At 43.2% G+C, this 23,809-nt stretch overlaps 1 protein-coding gene across 2 annotated transcripts; it reads right to left on the reverse strand.

Annotated features, from left to right (window-relative positions):
* Positions 1–6,620: 6,620 nt before the first annotated feature.
* LOC146063824 (uncharacterized) lies at positions 6,621–17,449 on the reverse strand. 2 transcript variants are annotated; one of them, XM_083176619.1, is made up of 5 exons: positions 17,266–17,449; positions 13,607–13,745; positions 11,765–11,898; positions 10,873–11,122; positions 6,621–7,900 (listed from the first exon to the last, which is right to left on the reverse strand). In XM_083176619.1, exons 1-5 carry the CDS (start codon positions 17,281–17,283, stop codon positions 7,875–7,877), a joined length of 567 nt encoding a protein of 188 aa, XP_083032745.1. In that variant the 5' UTR covers positions 17,284–17,449; the 3' UTR covers positions 6,621–7,874. The 2 variants fall into 2 exon arrangements, with proteins under 2 accessions (XP_083032745.1, XP_083032744.1); XM_083176618.1 differs by lacking the exon at positions 6,621–7,900 and having other exon boundaries at positions 7,907–11,122; positions 17,266–17,448.
* Between the last annotated feature and the right edge of the window lie 6,360 nt (positions 17,450–23,809).

The following is a 23,809-nucleotide window of genomic DNA, read 5'->3' on the forward strand; positions in this document are numbered from 1 at the left end:
GCCACTGCTCGCTGCGTTCCGGAGCCTCGCCGGCTCTGGTATTCAACGAGTCAGGGGCTCGCTGCCCCTGACCGGCGAATTTGAGCTCCTGCGGCGGACGCCGCAGGGAGCCTGAGGACGGTGACAGGCAGGGAGATGGAAGTCTCCCTGCCTGCCCCAGAACGTTTGTGGGGGGAGGTGGGCTCCCTGGGTGCCAGGCAGCACAGGCTGCCCCCCGGGGGTGCCAGCAGGGGACCGGGTATATTCACTACACCCGATCATGAATATGTAACGATCGGGTGAAGTGAATATATGAATATCTAATGAGCGGCTCGGCTCTGGCCCCCTGCTGGCTGGTCTGTGTAAAAAAAAATATTATATATATATATAAATATATCCAACTCGGGTTTGGCACTCACTATAACCAAATGCAGCAGCGCCGGTGCCAGCACATAGAAAAATATAGTAGATTTGCGGTGGGGCACTCGTGGCTATTCTCCATAAACTAGACAAGCCAGCTAGTATGCAGCAACGTTTCAATTTATTTATCAACCTGACGAAAATTTGATAAATAAATTGAAACGTTGCTGCATACTAGCTGGCTTGTCTAGTTTATGGAGAATAGCCACGAGTGCCCCACCGCAAATCTACTATATATAAATATATATATATATTTTTTTTAAATTAAATATATATATATAAATATATATATATATATTTTTTTTTAATTAAATATATATTCATGTGCTTACAGCACATGAATAAAAATAGCATGCCCCTCCTCAGAATAAAATTCCTGATTTTTTACACCAATTGTAAAAAACAAAACACTTTATTTTAAAAGTTCACCTTCCACTTCACCATAAAAAGATAGCGATTGCTACTCTGTGAATCATGGCGAAAAAAACCTTGAAATGTATTCGCCATCTGGTCATTGAATAGGGTGATTCTCGGTTTTAGTCAGAAATTCACCTTACAGCACAAAATCGCCATAAAAACCTGGCGAATCAGCTTCATTGAATACCGCCCATTGGCTCAAATTAATTTTCTAGGTGCTTATATAATGCAAGGAGGTAGTATCAGGAACAATGTCCTTCATAATTACCAGTCCTGCATCTATGTGATTTTGTGTCTCCAATGGCCGTGAAGGTATATTTTTCTGGGTTATATGTATTCAATGTGGTGTTGACCTGTAGTAATATTCCTCCTCTGTTTACCAGAATTGCACTCCAGATGGCATGGAGATTAAGGAGGTTATTTTGGTTGGTGCGTAAAATATCCGAATTCTTTCGGAGCGGACCACACGCCACGCTGTGCGGACATTGAAAGAAGAAACGCCCACAGGTCCTCCGCATTCGGACGGATTCGCTCTCTAAGAAGAGGGTGTGTTTACGGACAACATCCAAACCGTGCGTGTGCGGTGGCCACACAAAGATTCTGCACTGTCTTACAGCGTCAGAACGGACGGATGTATATTTATATTAGTAGATACCAAGTTCTGTCCATTGCTTGCAGTGTAAATGTGTGTAAAAAATGCAGCCGTGCTTTCAGCATATATTTGTGTGTTTTGTAATGGTCCATTTAGGCTGCAATGGTTCCAATTGAAGCAATGAAAAGAGTGTAATTAATGAGTAATGAGTAGAGGAGTGGATTGTATTGTGTTCAGCTGACAGTGGTTCAGGTGCGGCCGTACTAATTGTGCAATCCGAATGCCTATCGCATGACCGAGTGGTGTCCGCAAAGTGAAACTTGCTTATGAAGACTGCATATTTCCTGCCTGTAGGTTCATTTGCAGTCGGTGTTCTGTCCGAATGCACGCCTACCAGAATTAGTGCACTCCCTCGTGTACGCCCATGTTTACGCCCAGTTTAGCCCACTTTGAAACTACGCCCCTGTGTACTTCCGAATGACGCCCATATTACGCCCATATTTCCCGAGTGAATGCGGTGCACATTTCTGTAAGGTATTAGTGAGAACGAGTACGGAGACCATGCGTGGCACATGCACATAGCGTTGCCTACGCATGTGCAGACGGCTAAAAAACGCCATCCTAAAGAATTCGGAAATTTACGCATCAACCAGAATAAGGCCCTAAGGTCTGTGTCCACAAAGAGTCCCCAGTCATGGCAACAGGCTGTATGGGCAGCATATTATTATCTGCGGGTATCTGGAACCGGCAGCTAAAAATGCGTTTCTCCACCTTTAATCTCTGTGGCTTCCTCGGTTTAGCTGCAACTAGCTCTGTCCCCATTTCACGCGGTTTGTATGAGCCGCGAGTTCCGGGTTGCGGTGCTCGCTTCGATTTCATCTGCCCTTTTTATTGGCTTCCCGCGGCCATCTTTAATTTTGCGCTCCAAGCCTCGTTTTCAGACTTACATCGCGCGGCCTCAGTATAGTCCTTTCGAGTGTACTAATAAAGTTATTTTCTTGAGTGTCTTTCTCGCGGCCATCTTCATTATGCTCCTCAAGCCTCATTTTCAAATTGTGTGTATATATATATATATATATATATATATATATAATAATGTGTCTTTGTCAAGGCCATCTTTATTATTCATCCAAAAATATTTCTCCTGGTACTACGTTCATGTTAACCCTATAGAGCCAAGCCTCTTTTATATATATATATATATATCAGTTTTATATATATTTTTCCAAATCTCAATTTGGATCCAAATCACCTCTTCCTTTATAAATATGCCCTTAAGATTTGAGTCAAGATTTGTGACTACCTGAGCAATTTTATTGTTATTATCTACATTTTACTGAGCAATTGGAAGCAGTAAGGCAATTAGCCGAAGATCTATGATTATATAGATACACGGTATATCGAACCAACAGTCCTAAGTGGCTTTTTAGCCACACCACTTCTATTGTTTCCTATGTATTGATGGGATCTGCATTTAGGGAGTGTGCTGGTCCCTGTAGTGCCACAAGGCGGATCTAGGGGTGATTGTTGGTAAGTCGTCTCTCAATTGAAATATATGTGTTTATGCTATTATCATGTAGACAGGTATGTGACCAGGGCCAGTGCTACCACTAAGAAGCTTTAGGCAGCAGGCTAGAGCACTGGCCACTAGAGGGTGCCCCTTTACTGTGGTGAACATGTAAATTAAGTATTTTAAAAGCAACCCCTGCACCCTCTTTATTTTATATTTTCAAATATAATATTGCTGCCTGGGCAGTGGCTACGCTGAGCAGGTGATCTGGGCAGTGGCGGCATCAAGCGGGAGAGAAGGCCAGTGATGGAGCTGAGTGGGAGACTCGGCCAGTGGCTCCGTCGAAAGCACGAGACTGCGCCGAGTGGGAGACCTGGCCAGTGGGTGCTCCAAACGGGAGACCCAGCCAGTGGCTCTGCCGAGCGTGAGACCTGGCCAGTGGTGGCGCCGAAGAGGAGACTCAGTCATTGGCTCTGCCGAGCATGAGACCTGGCCAGTGGTGGTGCCGAAGAGGAGACCCAGCCAGTGGCTCTGCAGAGCGTGAGACTTGGCCAGTGGTGGCGCCAAACGGGAGACCCAGCCAGTAGCTGCACCAAGCAGGAGACCCGGTGGCCAGAGCTGCTGACCAGTAGACCAGTTAAATGAAGAGAGGGTCCTGGTGATTGTACTGGGGGGAGCACAAAGTTATTTATGTCCCTCTTCTCCTACCTCTGAGCCCTACCCTTCACTCCCCTTACACAGCACTGCCACTGCTTGCACTGGAGTGGGGGGACAGAGCGAGGTACATATTGTCACCTGGACTGGAAGGGGATAGGAGGGTGGGATAAAGGAATATCTGTCAGAATCCTTTCAAACCCTGCTCTCCCTCCTCCCACCCTCACTCCATCACCCCATCACTCTCTCTCCCCCATGCACTCTCTCTTCATTTTCCTCCCCCTACCCATCTCTTTCTCTCACTCCATGTTCTGTCCACCACCCCCTATATCTTAGGGGCCCATATATCATGTAATATTTGCTGCTAATTCCATGAAAACACACGTTTTGGGGGTTAGTCGCAAATATTAAGTACTGCCGGCATGTATGTAGAAGGGATAGCAGTAAGTACCTCTGATACCCTCTGCAATCCTTCCTTTGCAGCCCATGGGCTACACACCGCACTGCCCGCCAGCACTACAGTCAGTGGAGGTTCAGCGATAACCACACATGCGCAGACCACCCAACTGAGTGCATTGCAGGGATGGGATGATCTCAGAGCACCTGACCCTGCGTGCGAACAGACATACATCCCACTGATAGGATCTCATATTACAATGCGATCCTGGGCGGTAAGATTCCGCCTAGACTGCATTGTATATGCGATCCTTGGTCAATGGGCCCCTTATCCTCTCTCTCCTTTACCTGCCCCCTCTTTCAACACTCTCTCACTCCCCCTCCATTTCCCTCTATCTCTCTATCTGCCACTAGGCTCTCTCTTTTTACTCTCTTCTCTCTACCATTTTCCACATGCTTCCCCTCTTTGACAGTCTCAACCTCTTCCCACCCTATCGCTCCTCCTTTCTCTCCCTGACACTCCCATTCTCTTGCTCCCCTCATTCTCTTTCTGTTTCTCTATATAAACAGGGAAATGGGAATGGGGAGACTTTTGCACAGGTTAGTACTTCTTGTACTCAAAAAAGGATCCCCATTTATTCTTTTGACTGGTATCACATTCTGAAAGTCAGGGGTGCCGCCATAGACAATAAATGTAACAAGGAAAAAGATTGTAGGGTATACTTACCCGGGTTGCCGGTCCTTGGTGTGCTGTCCGGCTGGGAATCTAAGCAGGCGGCAGGCGCAAATGAAGGGACAGGCAGTGGATGATGATGACACAGCTCTCCGGCGGCAGTGAGGGCCAGGGCTTGCTGCGGGATCATCCGCCGCCTGTCCCCTCATTTGCGCCGCCGCCTGTGTGGATCCCTGGCCTGCGCGGAGGACCAGCAACCGGGGTGAATATTCTTACCACCTCCTGTCCACCTCCGCCATCATCCCGCTGACTGCCCGACGCCATCCCGTCGACTGCCCGTCTCCTCCCCACCTCCTGACGGCCTCCTTCTGCCCCGTTCACACACCAGAAAATGCAGGGACTTTTCTGGTGGGAAAGGGTCCCAACCCGGGAATGTTGCTTGTCCCAGGAATGTAATTCCCGGGATTGTCCCTGCATTTCTGGTGTGAAAAGGGATATTACATGTAAAGTTTTATTAATGCAGGGATCATCGGCACTCTTCACCTATTGACCCTATGCAGAAAATACAGCTCTAACTATAGTGGCTGTCCTTAATGTAATGGCGCAATTCTACATCCAAAGAAATCACCCTATTAGGGAGTTGAGGGCATCGGCTTTATTGCTTACCGGTCCCAGTTCTTGATATCAGTCTCGTTAGTGTATCTGTCTACTATGAGATTGGGTCACTTTAATGGTGAAGGTTATGTGAGATCTCTAGATCTGGCACCTTTAATTGTTGTTTGAAAGTGCTTTTATCTCACAGTTAACCGATGTCAGTAGTTTATATACCCCCAATTTCTAGGGTATATCTGATTCACTTTATTATCTGCAACTAGATTTAAGTATAAATATTTGCTCCAATATGAGGAACAAACAAGGTCTCATCAAATCAGATACTCAGTATTTGGTATGAGATGGAACTCAAAATGTGTGTCTGTTTATTGTATTGTTGTTCTACACAGGAATTGCAGGTACTGTCCAGTTAGTAAAGGCACCAGTATTATTATAGCAATTATTGTTTAGATGTACCGTGTCATGTCATGAATAGGTAATTACAGGGATCTCTGGTATTGGGTGGTAATCCCCCTTCAAACGACATTGCTGAGTTCTAAATAAATAAACAGCCAACCAATAATCAGTATTAATACTTTTTTTAGATAAATCTCTGGGTTTCGTGATACATGATCATGGACACCCCAGTATTAAATTGCGGTCACTGATTCACATATACCGCGGGTCCTGTGATAACTGAGACCACAGTTTTCGGCGGTGGTTGCTGCTGGCAAAATAAATAAATAGACAGGGATCCCAGATATTGAGTGGTGATGATGCAATAAGCTTATAATCCACAGGGACCAATATATCAATATAAATATCTTAACTGATGCCCTCACATCGATGTACCCATAGATAGTAGAACAGTGGTGCGGCTGTGTCAATTCAATCAATGTTTCAGTGCTTTATTACTAACAATAGTGCGGTAACTGTGCGGGGGGGCAGTATTCAAATTTTTGTCTAGGGTGCTAAAAACCTTGCACCGGCCCTGTGTATGGCCTACAGTTGTTTACTGTTATCATGTAGTGTTAGAGATGCCTTGTGGGCTGGGGGCTTACCATATCTATGCAAATATATGGAACTAAGATATCTAATTACTGGCTACTATTTGTATTTTCTGATCTTATTGCGGATGCCCCTTGGTGTGCTGGGGGCAAATATGTTTTGTTTGTCTTTCTAGTCTAGAACAATCCCTTCATTTCAGCATCTGAAGGGCTTTAAGGGCTTCATACACTATGCAATTTGAGCCCGATTTCACCCCGGCTGAATGAATTCACATTTCTATTATTCCTCTACAGTATATGTCCAATATAATAATGTATTGAAGTGCACTTTTTTTTTTTTTTTATTGAGATGTCTAAATAAAATGTGGTTTATTAAAAATTAAATATTTGTGATTGCCAATTGATCTCACTTTATTAGCGTTCCACTTTACCTGTTCAGTTCTAAATCCTGGAGGCTTTTTGCAGGTTTTGCAACCCGCTGATTGACCAAGGCCAAAACTACTGAAAAGGCACAATTTAGAATATAATATCGCAGAATTGAATGACAAAACAAAATCAATGTTTTCGACAGTGGAAAAAATAGAAACCCAGATTTAACAAGCAGTGGTTTGAAATGCAACAGCAAACCTACGCACACAAAAAAATTGGGGTAGATTTACTGAAGTTTCTAAAAAATAAAATGTAGTGTATTCCATAGGAGCCAATCAGATGCTAGCTATCATTTCTCTGTTGTATTCTATAAACTGGTCGATCAACTTCTGCCCCAGATCCCGCAGATGCACTGGATGGGAATCAGGACCCCCGTAGAGCAATCAGGTGTGTGATGGCCCTAGACACTTACAGTATTTGTAATCCTTAAGGGTTCCCTGTGATGTGCATATGGGGATGTTCCCACGATCAGCAAAAGTTGCATATGTTGCTATGGACTTTTCATTGTTTATGTGTTAAAAGATTTACATATAAATACAGATATTCTTGTTAAAAAGCAACTTAAATGTTGATACTTACCTATTTTTATTGATGCAGTGAATGCATTTGAATTGTAAAAAAACTTGATTTGTGAAATCAGCATTACATCACTTCCTGTAATTTTTAATTATTACTTTACATTTAAAAGATGGCTTCTTACACTCCACAGACATGTCTTGAGGAAGGTCATAAGACCAAAACGCATCGACAAGTACATGAGAGTGTAGGCAGCTGTTTTTTCATTTATTTTATATGCATTTTGATGGACTTATTTTTTAAATTATTTTTGTATTGGATTGTACTTTTTTTTAAGGTCCTTAATTCTCTTTTGAGGTACCTTGTACAGTATGTCTTAATAAACTCTGGAAAATTTTCAGAAGTTGAAGTTGGAAAAAGTTTGTCCATGAATATCATTGGTTGGAAGCAGTTTTTTTCCCCCGTGTATGTGGAGGAAGGGACCTAAATGATATTTTTGCATCTGGGCCAACAGTACACTTCCACTCCTTGCAACTATTGTATATTTGATTTAAGGAACCTTTGTGTGTGCTGATAACCCACTACTTATGTAAGTGAGGTACGCTGAATCACCAAGGGTGATATTGAGCTAATTCAGAATATTCTATCAAGAACCTCACTGGAAAGAATATCATGTCTTTGGAAAATTCTTCACATGTTCTCCCTTAGAAGAATCCCTGGAAATTATAAATGACAAATAATTGTGTTATTTTTTAGTATTTACAAATTGTATTATCACAGCGCAATTGGACTACACTATTAACCATTTGTTTTGCACGTAATTACTGAAACAGTAGGTAATTGATTTTGACAAGATTGTTTGACATAAATATCATTCACCGGGGCTTTAGAGGAATATGATGTCTCTCCAGACACTGACTGTACAGAACTATAAAATAAAAATAATAAAACACAAATGACACACAAAACAAAAGCTGCAAAGGACTTGAAGCTGTTTCTGTTGAAAATACTGAACCTGTGTGTTTTTGAGTGAATTTTTTTTTCCGCCAAAATCATTTTGTTTAGGCAATCACATTGAATAGCGCAAAAAAAAAAACCTTGATGTTTCTTCATGGGTAATAGAATACCGGCCTGTTACTGATTTAAAAAATACCAGAGCAAAAAATATAGGTATAACATTTTTGGTGGGTAATAGTAATTTAGATGTAGCTTCTTTGCCTTCCTACCTGTGATGCCTAGGAGCCAGAGCTGGACTAAGGCTCTAGAGGGCATGGGATACTTTTGACAGGGGGGGCCTGAGGTCTCAAATTAAAATCATAATACAAATATCTGTGTGTGTGCACGCACATATACACATATTTTATTACCATGAGACGCTGCGTGACCCAGACATGTTTCTAATATATTGTTTGGTAAATTACATTTAATATAATAGTTTAATACTGCAGTGCCATGCATGGACTGGATTCATTCTTGACCCTCAGCAGAGGGATGGAATGGGATGCCCATAGTCAGAATACAGACGCAGACAGCCCAATCATAAGTATGCGTGGCAGGCCAGTGTTAAGCTGGTGGGGGGAATAAGTTTCAGCTGTGTGGAGGAGGGTTCGGCACTTAGAATTGGGGTTACAGTTAGGCTGTGTGACATGAAGATTAGGGTTAGACACAAGCAAGGCGGGTTAGAATTAGGTTGCAGGGGAGGGAGGGTTAGCGATAGGTGGTAGGAAGGGAGGGTTAGGGATTTCCTCCATCGAGATGCTAGCATCAGCATTCTGACTGCCGCGCATCTTCGCCTCTATTCATCTGCATGTACAGATGGAGCAGCTGTCATTCAATGGGATCTGGCGGTCAGATCGCCAACCACCAGCCGCCGGAAGGGGACGTGCACGCATGAGACATTTGTGCATCCCCTTCCAACGGAGCTCCCCGTTGGTCCCTACTGCCTCCCGACGCTGTCCGCCGTTCCCTGCCCCCTCCCCACAAACACACCACCATCCCTACCCATCTCCCTGAAGCAGAGATGGTAAGGGTCCGCCATCCCCTGCAAAGCTGGGAACCGCTCCATCTGTACCGTACACATGCCAAACACACACACACACATGAAAAATCTCCCAGACAAAATGTCTGCCGCCTGTTTTTTGGGATGCTAGAGGAGGCCGCCGCCTGCTATAAGGGGGCAGGGAGAGTGACAGCTGGAAGGCACCACTGTGAAGCTGAACAGAAGAACTGCCAACCCTTGCTGTAGCTGGAGAGAGGATTTCAGTCAGAAGTGTGTAGCAATGAGTCAAATTGGAGAGAGCCAGGCCAGTATCTACAGCATTTCCCTCATCCAAGAGGTAGTTTCCTGTTCTGGGGTAGTCTACTGGCAAGTCAAGGGTGAAGACCAATATTCATTGGTTACTGCATAAGTTGTAGATAAGTGAAGCACACATTAATAGCATCTGTATTTATTTAAACTGGGAGAACTGTGATAAATAATCTATCCTATATTTATTTATTTATTTATGGCCAGTCATTTATATGGCGCATATATATTCCGCAGCGCTTTACGGAGAATATTTAAACATTCACAATAGTCCCTGCCCCAGTGAAACTTACATTCTATATTCCCTAAAATATGTACACGTACACACAGACATTCTAAGATTAAATTACATGGGAGCCATTTGACCTGCAGGTATATTTTTGGAATTTGGGAGGAAATTGGAGTACCCTGAGGAAACCCATGCAAGCACTGGGAGAATATAAAACTACACACAGTTAGGGTCATGGTAGGAATCAAACCCATGACCTCAGTGCTGTGAGACAGTAATACTAACCATTACTGCATCACAGGGAACTATTATACAGATATTTTCCTTCCAAACAAACTAGTAAATTATAGAGATTTACCCATGTAGTCTAAAGAGAAAAATACTGAACCTGTGATTTGTGTTTCTCATGTGTACCAACAATCATTGAACTCACTAACATTAAGTGATGGAACTGACTATTTGAGGGTTTTCTTTTGTGTGTGCATGTGTGTAGTTAGATGGATATTGGAGTATATACATTGTATAATTTGCAAATAAATTGACAGGAAAGAGAACCTGTAAAATAGCGTGACAAGGTTACTTTCTATAGATAAAGGGAGATTGTGTATAAGGTGGTTTAGGTCATTTGGTTATCATAATTGCAGTAGTCAGAACTTAGTATACTGCCTTGATGGAATTAATCTCTAGTTCATATCAATATCTACTTTATCTCATGTCATAGTCATTAGCAATAATGTCCATATCTTAAGCTGGTCACACATGTTTGTAATCACTCAGCTGATCATGTAAATATCTGTTTAAATACCATACTGTATTACACCTCTACAACATGGCACTTATTGCCTAGATGTGTATGAAAGGGGTGTTAGTTATTTGCGCACTGGATTTTAAGCATTTCAATTACTGGGTTGCCCTTGAATATCCCAGAAATTAAATATTTCTGTAAAAAGGATGTAATTCTTCATCTTGATTTAGGTATAACGGTCCTGCTTTTTTGCAGTGTTCCTCACATGCAGTTGGGCTATTATAGTCCACATCTTCTTTAGAAGGATGTGTATGAAGTAGACCTGTATGTTCCTTAGTGTACCTTTCTTGTAATGACATCCAAAGATTTGGACATTCTACCAAATAATATTTCTCACAAGCATCTGTACCATAAGTTGAATTTCTAAGTTCCACTGTTTTCTCTGGAACACTCTGATCAATGTCCTTTGGTCTGCAGTTGACATAGTCTTTTCCCCACGCCTCTGTAGTGATATACCGCTTGTTTTGTGGACATTTCCTCATGTTCTCCAGAGAATCAGGAACATATTTGGGTAGCTCCATGCCATCAAAAATTGAAGTAGTTATGCAGGATTCATCAGATTTGTATTCACTTGCTTTTGATTTCAAACCATGTAAAATCTAATGGAAAGACAAGAAATGAAGAGTTAATAAAGACATTAATATTTGTATGGTGCAATCACAGGTGTGAATAAGTCGCAGCCCAGTGCACTAAGTTGCACCTGCAAACTGTGTAGCAGTGCCGTGGGATGGATGAATGTGCCTTCATTTGTATATATATATATATATATATATATAGATATATATATATATCTATATATATATATATATATATATATCTATATATATATATATATATATATATATATATATATAGATATATATCTATATATATATACACACACACACCGGGCATATGCACACTGTGACTACTCTCAGCTGGGTGTGAATAATCATTGCCATGCACATGCCAACAAATTGCAGCAAAGATCAAGGAGGATACTTCTGTTTACATACAATTTATTTGATTTTACTTTTTTTCCAATCTCCGGATCCGATTTGATGTGCATGGCACCGCGCATCGAATCGGAATCAAAGGTTAGGCACGTACAATTTGGGTACTTTAATACGATTCCCAGCCCAATCTGTCGGAATCGGGTGAGAGTGGCCCAAATCGGATAAGCATTTCTACTTTATGGTCCATGGTTACTCATAGGTGTCTTTACATAGTTACTTAATTTACCATCTATACATGCGTCTTACCAGATTTGATGGAAGATGTGTCTTTGGGTTAAAGTGTCGGTACAGAATGAGGTGGATTTTCAGAATTACAACAAATGCCAGAAAACCAACGACGGCCAAAATTGATCCTGTAATGACTTCTCCAGCTGCTAAATCTAGGTAGAAATAGTTAATGGTTAATATAAGTATTATTATTCAAATTGTAATCTAGCAAATATGCTGCTTTCCCACTGCCTACATGGGTAATGACCCGTTATTTTTAAACGGGTCTTTAAACGGGTAATAACCATAAAGACCCTTTCCCGCTGCAGCTTTTAAACGGTAAATTACCGTTGAAAAGCCGTTTTTGCCACATTCACACTTACCCGTTTAAAAACCCGTTTAAACTATAGTAAAAATAAGGGGGGTGGAATTTTTTTTAAAAATGGCGTGGGGTACCCCCCCACTGCCGTAAGCAGCACCAGGCTGAAGAGCCCGTGCTGGTATTAAAAAATCAGGAAACCCGGCAAATAGGGCTTCGCTGATTTTTTAAAACCAGCCCCAGGCTCCAGGGCCGGGGCTAGTTCCCAAAATACGGGGGACAAAATGACTAGGGGTCCCCCATATTTTAAGAACCAGCCCCAGGCCCAACCAGCCAGCAGGGTAATGCCACAGCCGGGGAGGACAATTATTATATAAGGTCCCGCGGCCAAAGCATTAAACCTACCAACCAGTCAGCCTGGCCAGGGGTCCTGGGGGAGTGGGGACCCCCCCAATAAAGGGGTCCCCCTTCAGGACTTACCTGACCAGGCTGAAGCCTGGTGCTGTCCCCGGTGACCCTGGGCGGTGGTCACCGGGCTGATAAAAGGGTGTAAAAAAAAGAATAAACTATTGTTTAAAACTGTGGAACTATAAGTCCCAGCAAGCCTCTCCCGCAAGCTGGGACTTGGAGAACCACAAGTCCCAGCCTGCGGGGCATTAAAGGGCCCACTGGGTCTTGTAGTTCCACAGTAATAAAAATAGTTAAATAAACACACTGACAACCCAGAAAAATAAAAGTTTAATACATACATTACACAAACACATTGATACTTACCTATCTTGAGCCCGTAGGTAGGTCCCTGGGTCTGGGGCTCCAGGGCTGCAGAGTCTGAGGTCCGGGGCTCCACAGCCCTATACAGGGATGTATGGTATATATTTCTGAATTAGCGCTGGTGTGAGGATCAATTCCTTTGGTATCTCTGATACTCACCTTTTCATTTGTACTGTCCACCGGCATGGGGATGTCAGGCACGCTGGTTTGAACCAGACACTAGCAGCTGTGATTATTGTGCTGTGCAGGACTATTTAAGTTGAATACCCACATTTTATAATATGGTTTTAAATTTGGAGGATTTGGTATACACAGGCAGCACTTACCACTCTACTGCCAAAGACTCAGTTCATTTGTTTTGGCTTTGACGTCGATATTCTGACATGACCACAGACATCCCTTTCCCCAGTCATCCTATATGTAACCCATCTGAATTGACCATATAAGTTTCAATACAGAGAGATGATGCTTTCTTGACTACTGGTTGTGATATGAAAATATTATATAATCATAAATTTCAATTTGCTCTCAAGTATAGTGCATAGAGAATATTTACCTACTTGTGTCATTGTTTTTCAAAGAAGATTGGGCAGTGCCCAGGTGGGAGGGGTAAGGAAAAGATACAGCTAATGTAATCCTTTGATTTGCACTACTAAACTGAAGGAGGGCCAGGCCATGATGTTCTGCTAAAGTCAGTGGAGAGGTGGGAAGGAAGCAGTAGGGTTATCTATTCTCCAAGGAGGCCATCAGAAATTCCCTATTGTAGTCAGAGTTATCATACAGTACAGTACCTTGTAGCTGCACGCACTGGTTTTGACTTCTGCTACTTGTTATTTCCCTAAACATCATGTTTACACTGATACAGTAGTTCCCAGGTGTTAGATCTGTTATGTTCAATACATTTTCATAGGTGGTATTTGTGATCAGCCACTAAAAGAAATATAAAAATGTAATAAATATATTAAAATATATATTTTATAATTGATATAATGTATTATCTATGTACATATAAATTATGTATTATTATAACTATTATTACTACTTTTTAATTATTATTATGATATTTTTATCAAGGCCATGGGTTTATTTCTCTGCTAACTTGATTAAAACAATTGGTACTTGTGGAGTATCACGGCTCCCACGATGGCCATCGCATAGCAAAAAATCGCATGCGATGCGATCGCATGTGATGCGATCGCATGCGATTTTGAACAGAAATGCATCCAAATGCATTGAAATTAGTATCAAACATGTTCAATGGCCCCCAAATGTCATTTTTCACGCTGTACCACCCCCACTATCAACGCGAACCCGAAGCGTGGCGAGCGCAGCGAGCCCGCGAGGGGCGTCGGTACGCGTCCTACGACCTTTTCATACCCCCACTATCCACGTCGGCGTGGAGTTGAGAATAGAAAGTGTAGCGAGCGCAGCGAGCCACCGAGCCCGAAGTGTGGCGAACGCAGCGAGCCCCGCGAGGGGACACGGATACCTTCACAGGTATAGGCGTCCCCTCACGGGCTTTACAGGTGTCCGCGTCCCCTCGCCACGCTTCGGGCTCGGTGGCTCGCTGCGCTCGCCACACTATCTATTGTCAACTCAACGCCGACGTGGATAGTGGGGGTATGAAAAGGTCGTAGAACGCGGACCGCTGCGCTCGCCACGCTTCGGGTTCGCGTTGATAGTGGGGGTGGTACAGCCTGAAAAATTACATTTGGGGGCCATTGAACATGTTTGATACTAATTTCAATGCATTTGGATGCATTTCTGTTCAAAATCGCATGCGATGGGAGCCGTGATACTCCACAAGTACCAAACAATTAATACATCAACTGAAAATATAAATATATATGAAAATATAACACATCCTGAATGTTTAGAAACAGGAACATATAAATGACACATTACAAATAAATAAATCAGACATAAATGACACATTACAAATAAAACAATCAGACATAAATGACTAATTTACTAAATAAATATATCAGACATAAATGACACATAACATATACATATATCTGAAAATGTGTATTACGAGTTAGGGCCTTGATGGCTAACCTTGACACTCCAGCTGTTGTTGAACTACACATCCCAGCATGCTCTGCTTCAGTTTTGCTATTTGGCCATGCTAAATCTGATGCAGTGCATGCTGGGATGTGTAGTTCAACAACATCTGGGGTGTCAGGGTTAGCCATCAAGGAGTTAGGGGAACAGAGGGTTACTTATGAATATTTGTAAATATAACAAAAATACTTCAAAGAGATGTAAGAAGATGTGGTAATTGCCAAATGTGGTAAAACCTATTTGGTACTTATACCAAACTTCTGTATGTATCAAAGTAAACAATATATAAAAAAATAACCTTTCTGTACATTATCTGCAAACATCTAACAATTTTGCCATCAGAATACTATAATATTAAATATATATATATATATGGCCAGGTAAGTATCAGAGATACAATGGGGCGGCACTTGAACGAAATTATCAAAAAAGTAACTGCAGACCGACAACTGCTTAAGGTCTGACGTTTCGGTAATTTTATTACCTTTCTCAAAGATCTCTGCCCTGTGTATATATAGATAGATAGATAGATATAAAATACGAATTGAAGCAGAATTTTCATAAATCAGCAGCGACAGAGCACAACAGATGTGGGTAAGAATGCTTTAGTTGTCTTATTAATATTTTATTAATACTTTGTGGAGGAGAGGATATTTTTAAAATGTTTCAATAAGTGGTAATAAACATACTGTATGATCCTTATTGGCAGAAAAAGCCTGTGTATCTATGGATGCGGTCAGCATCCGGGCAGTCATGACGCTGACATTCAGTACACCGATGCCGGCATCCTGATTGCCCTCACAACACTTGCCTCAGTTCTTCAAAAGAGATCAGGCTGCTGACACGGAATCCCGACAGTTCGCATCCCGAATATCAGGAGCCTGAATCCTGGGATACTGGGAATCCTGGGATTGACAGTTTTTCAATCCTGAATCCCAGGATTGAAAAAATGGCCCGGGATTGGTCTTCCTAATCATGTTCCAATCTTTTGTATGTCTGGATGTGTAATTCCTCAGCTAATCCTTAAATCTGTAGGTAGTTTCTTTTCCAATCATCCAATCGGTTCAGAACTTATTAAAATACCAATGGGGTCGATTGTTTTCAAAATGATGTGAACAGCACTGGGAGGGCGCTATCAGAGTGCTGCTACCGCCGACTACTGCTTTTCTGCTTGCGCCCATCCTGGCATACGTGTAAATATCCGACAACACTATGATGGCTATGTAGTTTTGTGCCCCGGCATGGTGCAAATAGCATAACCGCTGAGCCCTTAAGACAGAAAATGACGGTACCGGGTACTTGTGACTAAACACCCACAAGTACCGGAATTCTTCATTTTAACAGCACGCTGATTGTTTTTAATAGAATCAACCCCTTTGACTGTATTAAAGTGTCTTGGAGTTTGCATGAAAGTTTCCTTCTTTTTGTCCTCCAAAGTGGTGAGTCTGGTGTCTGATGTTGCCTGTAGTTAGGTCATTATGGTCATTATGTAGTGAGCTCACTGTTTCCTGGAGTTTGTATTTCTGGCTTCTGGGGTATTCCTCTCATTTTGAGGTTAAGGTGTCATTGTATGAGTATACAGGCTTGTTATTCAATTTGAACATTTCTAGTAATTATTTTTGAAATAATGATAACATTATTCATATGCAAGATAGACTGCTGTGTTTGTATATGCACCAGTACCCAGTTTACAGTTTACATTGTTTAGATATTTTGTTTGAGGTGAATACAGTGTGTTTAGGACTCAGAGTGAATAAAACGCAAAGCACAAATTTCTCAGTTCTTATATAGTCTTGTAGTTTTTATATGATGTTCTGAGTCCCTCTAGTGGCTAAGAGATGCAATATCTAAGTAAATAAATGTTTGACTAATAGCTATCAAGCACAGGTGTCGATCCTAATAATTGTGAAGGATGCAAGGTGCTGTTCCAATGGCGTTTACTGCCAACAATGGTACCCGATTTTGCACCCTTCGCAAAGCTAATTTCAGCCAGAATTCACTAAAAATCGCTTGCTACCCTATGTTGAAGTGAGCACTTTGGACTTCATTCAGGTTGATTCGTTTGCATGCACATTCGCACACACCTGTGCAAAGAGCAATCGCATGCAGCGAAGCAACGCCCACACCACATGCGAACGTGAGTGTTTGCAATGGTATTCAAAAGGGAGTGGCCACAAACTACCCACACACTTGCGCAGAGCTGCCACCAGAAGTAGTGGGGCCCGGGACTGAAACAATAGGCAGGGCCCCTCTGCGCGGGCGCGCAAACACACAAACACACACTGTATACCAGTTTACTTGCTTTACATGAAATAAGTAATGACATCACAAGCTGGTGATTCAATAAAGAAATTTAAATGAAAAAAAAAAAAAAGAGGATCATTACCCTGTCTGTTTGAAGCATGTTTTTGTGCACGGAGGAAGAAGAGGGGGAGCTGTCTCCCTCCCGAACATAATCAGCCTTATCTCACAACTACTGCACTGCAAACATTCCGGCAGGGCAGGGGCTGCATGTGGGAAACGTGATATCCTGTCCTGTGCTGTGAGTCACGCGTCAGTGCTCTCTCACTGTCGGGTTGCTATGCATCATGGGATTTGTAGTTTATATTTAACGGCTCGTCATCTGTGGAGTAAAATATGAACTACAAATCCCATAATCCATTATTCCTGCTTCTCTGCCTGCCCGGCCGGCCGGCCAGGTTCCTCTGATGTTTGACACAGTGACAGCTAAACCCCGGCTGCCGCGTACCCGGCGTAACAGTCAGTCCAGCCCTGCATGGGCGCTGGCACTCTGTCTCGGGTCCCATTTCTGCCTGGGGCCCGGGACTCAAGTACCCCCAGACCCCCCCTCTCGGTGGCCCTGCCCTTCAGTGCTCCCAAGCACATTGCCTTGTCTGCAAGATCAGGCACTGTACGAGCATGCATGCAAACATACTCTGTGGGTGAATTCATTGGCAACTCCAAACATACACACGTCCCAGTCACTTGTAGTGTCCGCTCGCCAGCGGGGGCGTTCTGGCGGGCCGCGGCACTGGATGAGCGGCGCTACATCTGTATAATGCCCGTTTCCACCCATTTCTGCCCTCTTTCAAGGCCACGCCCACAGAAACATCCACATCATGCCTACATTGGTAGGTGTCGTTCGCAAGCATATTTCTCTTTGCTAGGGTGCAAGCGTGTACGGGTAATCAAAACTGCAAATGCCAATGCGAAAGATGCGCATGCATATGTAATATACCGGAAACTATATTAATTAATTCCCTTTTCCTTTCCTCTAGGACAGTGGTTCCCAACCCTGGTCCTTAAGTACCCCCAACAGTGCACGTTTTCCAGGTCACCCAGCAGACACATTTGAAAAGATCACAGGTGGAGCTAATTATCTGACCTGTGATTCTGTGTGGAGAACTGCAAAACATGCACTGTTGGGGGTACTTGAGGACCAGGGTTGGGAACCACTGCTCTAGGAGGTAAGTGTATTAACTGTAGGAATGTCCATTGCAATGTTTTTTTACTTTTATATATCAGGTATTTTATTTTACAAGTTAAAACATTAAAAGGTAAATGCAATAAACATTGCATTAATACAGTAACAAAGATAGTTAGGATTACGACGGACACAAAACACAGAACTATAAGACAATTTATATATAGATATTCAACATAGATATACTGTTACCATTTTCAGATGACATCAAAATGACAATATTACCACTATTCTATGCTAATAGCCAATCAGCGTGTGGCCAGTGTTTTCAAAATCAGAAGCGCTTCCCGCGCCACCGCATAGCGCTAGTTATTTTCTATTCACTGCAGGGACCCCGCCGCCGCCATTTTTACACACAGCGCCGCAGGTACCCCCGCGGCACGGACACCCCTGTCCGCTCCAGCACCTTAATCACTGCAGGGACACCAATGCCGCCAGCTTTATACACAGTGCGCTAACCCTCCATGCTGAGGGCGAGGGGCGAACTGCCGCACTCCAGTGGCCATAGGTCATGTGACATGCTACAGACTTTCTGTGCCGGCTACTGCCGAGGATACTGGGAATTATTCACCTAAACAAATTCACCATAGTGTGCTTCATGATGACACACAATACATTGTATAGTAGGTTATTACACTTGTACTTTGTACTGCTTCTGCACACACATATTACATATACTGAGCAAAAAAGAGCGTTGCGTGCAAATTTGCATGCAAATTAGTCAACCAGAGTAACCTCCTTTGTGCCGCAAACCTGCACATTAATCGCGGCTATTAGGATCAACCCCACAAACTATTATATGAAGCAGGAAATCTGCCACATATGATTTTGCAACAAAAGGTATATATTCAGTAGGTGTATAGACAGTATAAATGGACTGTTATAAAGTATTGATCCACTGTATACAAAGGTAAATTGCAATTTAAGTTCAGGTTGCAATATAGGAGATAATACAGATCTATTATAATATTCTTATAAGGCCAATTGAGAAAGGGAATGTAAATTCCAGTCTCTGTATTTCAAAGTTTGTTAAACTAAAGTAGCAGATATGTAATATGGCCAATAGTGCAGGCTCAAGCAGCCACGTGGTGTAGTGTACAGGGGACAAAGAAGTGGATTTCCTTGCACTCCAACTGGATTCTGGATTCCTCACTAATGTCACAGATTGTGGGATTGCTTGGCTGCTCATCTTATAGTGTAGGCTGTGGGTGAGGTACCTGTCTTCACACTGGGGGCCAGATGTATTAAGTTTCAAAGAGTGAAAAAATGAGAGTGATAAACAACCAGCCAATCAGCTCCTACCTATCATTTTTTAAACCCAGCCTGTAACATGACAGGTACCAGCTGATTGGCTGGCTGTTTATCGATCTCCATTTTATCACTTTTTGAAGCTTGATACATCTGGCCCTGAATCATACACACGGGGCCTGATTCAGAACTGCTCGCTAGGCTGCATGTATTTGCAGCCCAGCAAGCTTGTAAACACCAATCTGCCGAACGCCAGCCTGCATGTGCAGGGGTATGCCCAGCGTTTTTAAGGGCATGCCCATGAAACGCTAGACTTCCCCTGCTTCTTCCTCATACCCTCCCCCATTCCTCCCACTATGTAGCGAATGCCACGGCAAGTGTGAAACTCTCCAAAGGCGATGCTCCAGGGGTTTTCATAATCGCACATACACAAACCAGCAACATCACACAAGGGGAGCGAATTTAAGTTGCAACAAGCAGGTCTGAATCACCCCATGGTCTGTTATATGCAGAGTCAATTCTTGGATGTCAGGGGGTAGGGTGTTCTTAGGATGTTGTAGACTTGTGGTCGGAAAAGGTGGTTCCATTTGGTGTCTAGATAAACAATCAATTGGTTAACGCCAAAAGGTTGAAATGCAATAGGTCGATGAGTCAAAAGGTCGCCATTAAAAAGGGGGACACGTGCAAATGGTCAACATGATTTCTTCATATATTTTTTTTCATTTTCTGGACTTTTCTATGCTTTCTAGGAAAAAATTATTTTCTATCCCAATTGCACACTGAGGGCCAGATGTACTAAGCTTGAAAAGTGATTAAATGCAGAGTGATAAACCATCAGCCAATCAGCTCGTAGCTGCCATGTCATAGGCTGTATTTTAAAAATGAAAGGAAGGAGCTGATTGGTTGGTGGTTTATCACTTTCCATTTTATCACTTTTCAAAGCTTAGTACATCTCGCCCCGAGTAAGAAATATCTACATAATAATCAGATAATACAGAGATCTTGGTTGCATATATCTGCAGATATAGGGCTAAGCCCCCAGGCCGTACGTCAAGGCATCATAATAGCCCAGTGTAAGGCCACATGATAATGGCTTACAACATCTGAGAGCCAGCTTACCTGGAGATACCCCTGGCTTCTCCAATGGCACTCAGAAGTTAGCAATCCCTCCTAAAGCTGACCCATCTATGCCTCTCTCTACTGCACAACACATATTTGCTGTCAAGCTGCTCAATCAGAGGTGATGTCACTCAGGTGCCAAAAGTGAGCGGTAATTCTGGCTAGGAAAAAAATACATTTTCTATCCCAATTGCACACTGAGTGAGAAATATCTACATAATACTCAGATAATACAGAGATCTTTTCTATACTTTACCAGCTACGTGGACTACAATTGAGAATGGTAAAGTGTGCTGGGAGACACGAGGCACCATGCCCAAAGCATGGCAAGCAACCACAGTGTCCCACTACATTTCAAAGAGCACCACGGCAGCGACCCATCAAAAATGAAATTCATAGCCATAAAACAAGTGACGCCAAATTGGAGAGGGGGGAATTTCATGAAAAAGATCAACAAAGATGAACTCAAATGGATATACACATTACAGACCCTGCAACCTAAAGAACACAATGTGGACTTTAACATCAGTAGCATTGTCTAACACACACAGGACCACCAATTAAACCCTGACTAGCCCTCTCATTTTCACACCCCACTCCCTTAAAGCTTCCCAGATGTACAACCCCCTCGCCTCCCTCTCCCCCCTTCACACCCCCCCCACCCATCCCCCACCCCACCCATCCCCCCCCCCCCCCACCCATCCATACTCCACTCGAGTGGGCCACCACCCCTGACAGGGGGCACCAATCCACCCATGACGGACCACCCCCCACCCTCTCATAACCTTGATTGTAACACAAATTTACTTAATAGATCCTATGTGGACACTGATTTTTTGGCAGATTTTCTGTAGACTTTTTGTTCATTAACTCATCCATATATTCATTCATCCATTTGTTTATTTATCTCTCTATTTTTTGCAACCACTCCCGTTCTCCCCCCCCCCCTTTTTTAAAACTGTATTTTATTCATTATTTTATTCATCAACTTCTCCTCCTTGTTTCATCGTTCTTGTCACCTCATCATTCATTATTATCAGCATTTTTATATATATATATATATATATATATATATATATATTTTTTTTTTAGAAGACAGACACAGCATAAACATAGACAAGACATGGCATTCAGTAATCCTTGAGAAAGGCCGCACGGCCGAAACGCGTTGGTCCACGAATACCACAATCCTTCACCTCAAGTCTCCTACCGGAGGGAGTTGAGTGCACTGACGCTCAGTGACGTTGGCGGAAGCATCGGGTCGTCCAGATCGACACGCCGAACCGTCACTAGAGCCAGTGGGGACTGAACACCACCTGCCGGACGGGAACCCCGCCAGAAGGGAGAGAGCACCCCAGGACCGGCGCACGTACAAGCACCGGTCAGGCGGACCCCGCAAACACCACCTCTCACCCGGGCAGGCGAGAATCTCCAAGAAAGGTAAGAGACAAGGAGTGGGACACCGCTCCTTGTCCCCATCACATACCCTTCCTCAAACACCAGGCTGAGACGCATACCCAGGATTGGGACCCAGCCAAGGCACCACAACACCTTGACCTCACTGCACACAGGGGGAACATAAGGGTTTTCAACCCCTATGGTACAAGGGGACCTGTTGGCCAACCTCATCCCTACAAGGGCTCCCCCTGCACACAGTCAGGTCCCTCTAATTTAAGACTTACAGACTGACCGGGACATTTGAACCAAGACCCATCTGCACAAGGGAGGAGACATAAGACCCAACACCCCTTATGGTAAAAGGGGATCTGTTAATCACCCCCATTCCCGCAAGGGCTCCCCCCGCACACAGAAGGGATCAGATACACCCCATTTGAACCGCAGGACATACTCCCCCCCCTTTTTTTCTGATAACAACCTCACACTATAATTGCAGTGAGAGAGGAAGAAAGGACACCCACCTGTGGGCACCAGTGACTTCCCATCCCCCACTACCATTATCTATTTCAGTTACTAATAAATTGTACAACACTGTACTAAACTTTTACCTATCCCTTGACTGTTTTGCATCTGTACACTAACCACACCAATCCCCCATTCAACACACAATGTACCCTTCTCCTCCTCCCCTCCTTTCCCTGAGTGCGCAGTCCATCAACCTATACAGATGATTGACCAGGTAGCCAGCAGTTTTCAGATGGGTTGTCAGTGGAGAGGTGGTAGATGGTATTGTCCACGTTCCCAACATAAGATGTTTGATTTGATGGTAAACCTGGATAAACAAGTAGTTCTTAGGTCGCCTTGGATCGGCCTCTGGATACACTTGGATTAAGGAGATGGATTTGTATTACCAGTAAAGAGGTGTTTTTCTTTTGGATCAGTGAAGTGTGTCCATTAAAATGTCCACCAGTTAGCTTGGTAATAGCTCAAATGACCCTGCTTCTTCAGGAGCAAAGACTTTGTGAGTGCGCTAATTAGCCACCACCTTCAAAGTGTAAATCTTACACAATTTATGTTCAAATGTAAAAAAAACTTTTATTAAAATTTTTAATACACAAATCAGACATGGCATTCCAGTTTCTTATTTCAAGGTGGAAAGAGACCCGATGCATTTCGTCATGAAAGACTTCATCAGGGGTGCTGTTACCACTATGTCAACCATAGGGATCAAACTGTTTAGGACAGGTGTTTAGTGTCCTCACTTTTACATATAGTAAGCAGGATCAAATATTTATTCCAGCACTCTTTAGATACAATCTCTGGTGTCAGATTACACAATTAGGGAGTTAAACCTGGAGCTACCCTTGGCTTCTCCAATGGCACTCAGGAGTCAGCAATCCCTCTAATGCATTAGGAGGGATTGCTTAAACATGATATAGCCGGTCGCCGCCATATTTAGTTTGGGCAGGAGTTGGATGACGGCCAAACAAGGGGGCACTGCGGCGGCCCAATGGGGGGGGGGGGGGATAGCGGCCCGGTCTGGACCGGCCCACTGGGAAATGGCCCGGTTTCCCGGTGTCCCAATCCGCCCCTGATCAGGATTCAAATCAAGCATACATTTTATAGCATGGAGGAGATTATTCATTTATTAATTTGTTTTACAAAATCTCTGTGAAAAATG

Source organism: Crinia signifera, chromosome 3, assembly GCF_055691185.1.
Source record: "Crinia signifera chromosome 3, ASM5569118v1, whole genome shotgun sequence".
In the NCBI taxonomy this organism is placed as follows: Eukaryota; Metazoa; Chordata; class Amphibia; order Anura; family Myobatrachidae; genus Crinia; species Crinia signifera.

Coding starts and splice junctions, on each gene's coding strand:
- LOC146063824 (XM_083176618.1), bottom strand. Junction 11,899..13,606: donor CCAGTGCGTGCAGCTACAAG/GTACTGTACTGT, acceptor ATTTCTACCTAG/ATTTAGCAGCTGGAGAAGTC. Junction 11,123..11,764: donor CACATCTTCCATCAAATCTG/GTAAGACGCATG, acceptor TCTTTCCATTAG/ATTTTACATGGTTTGAAATC.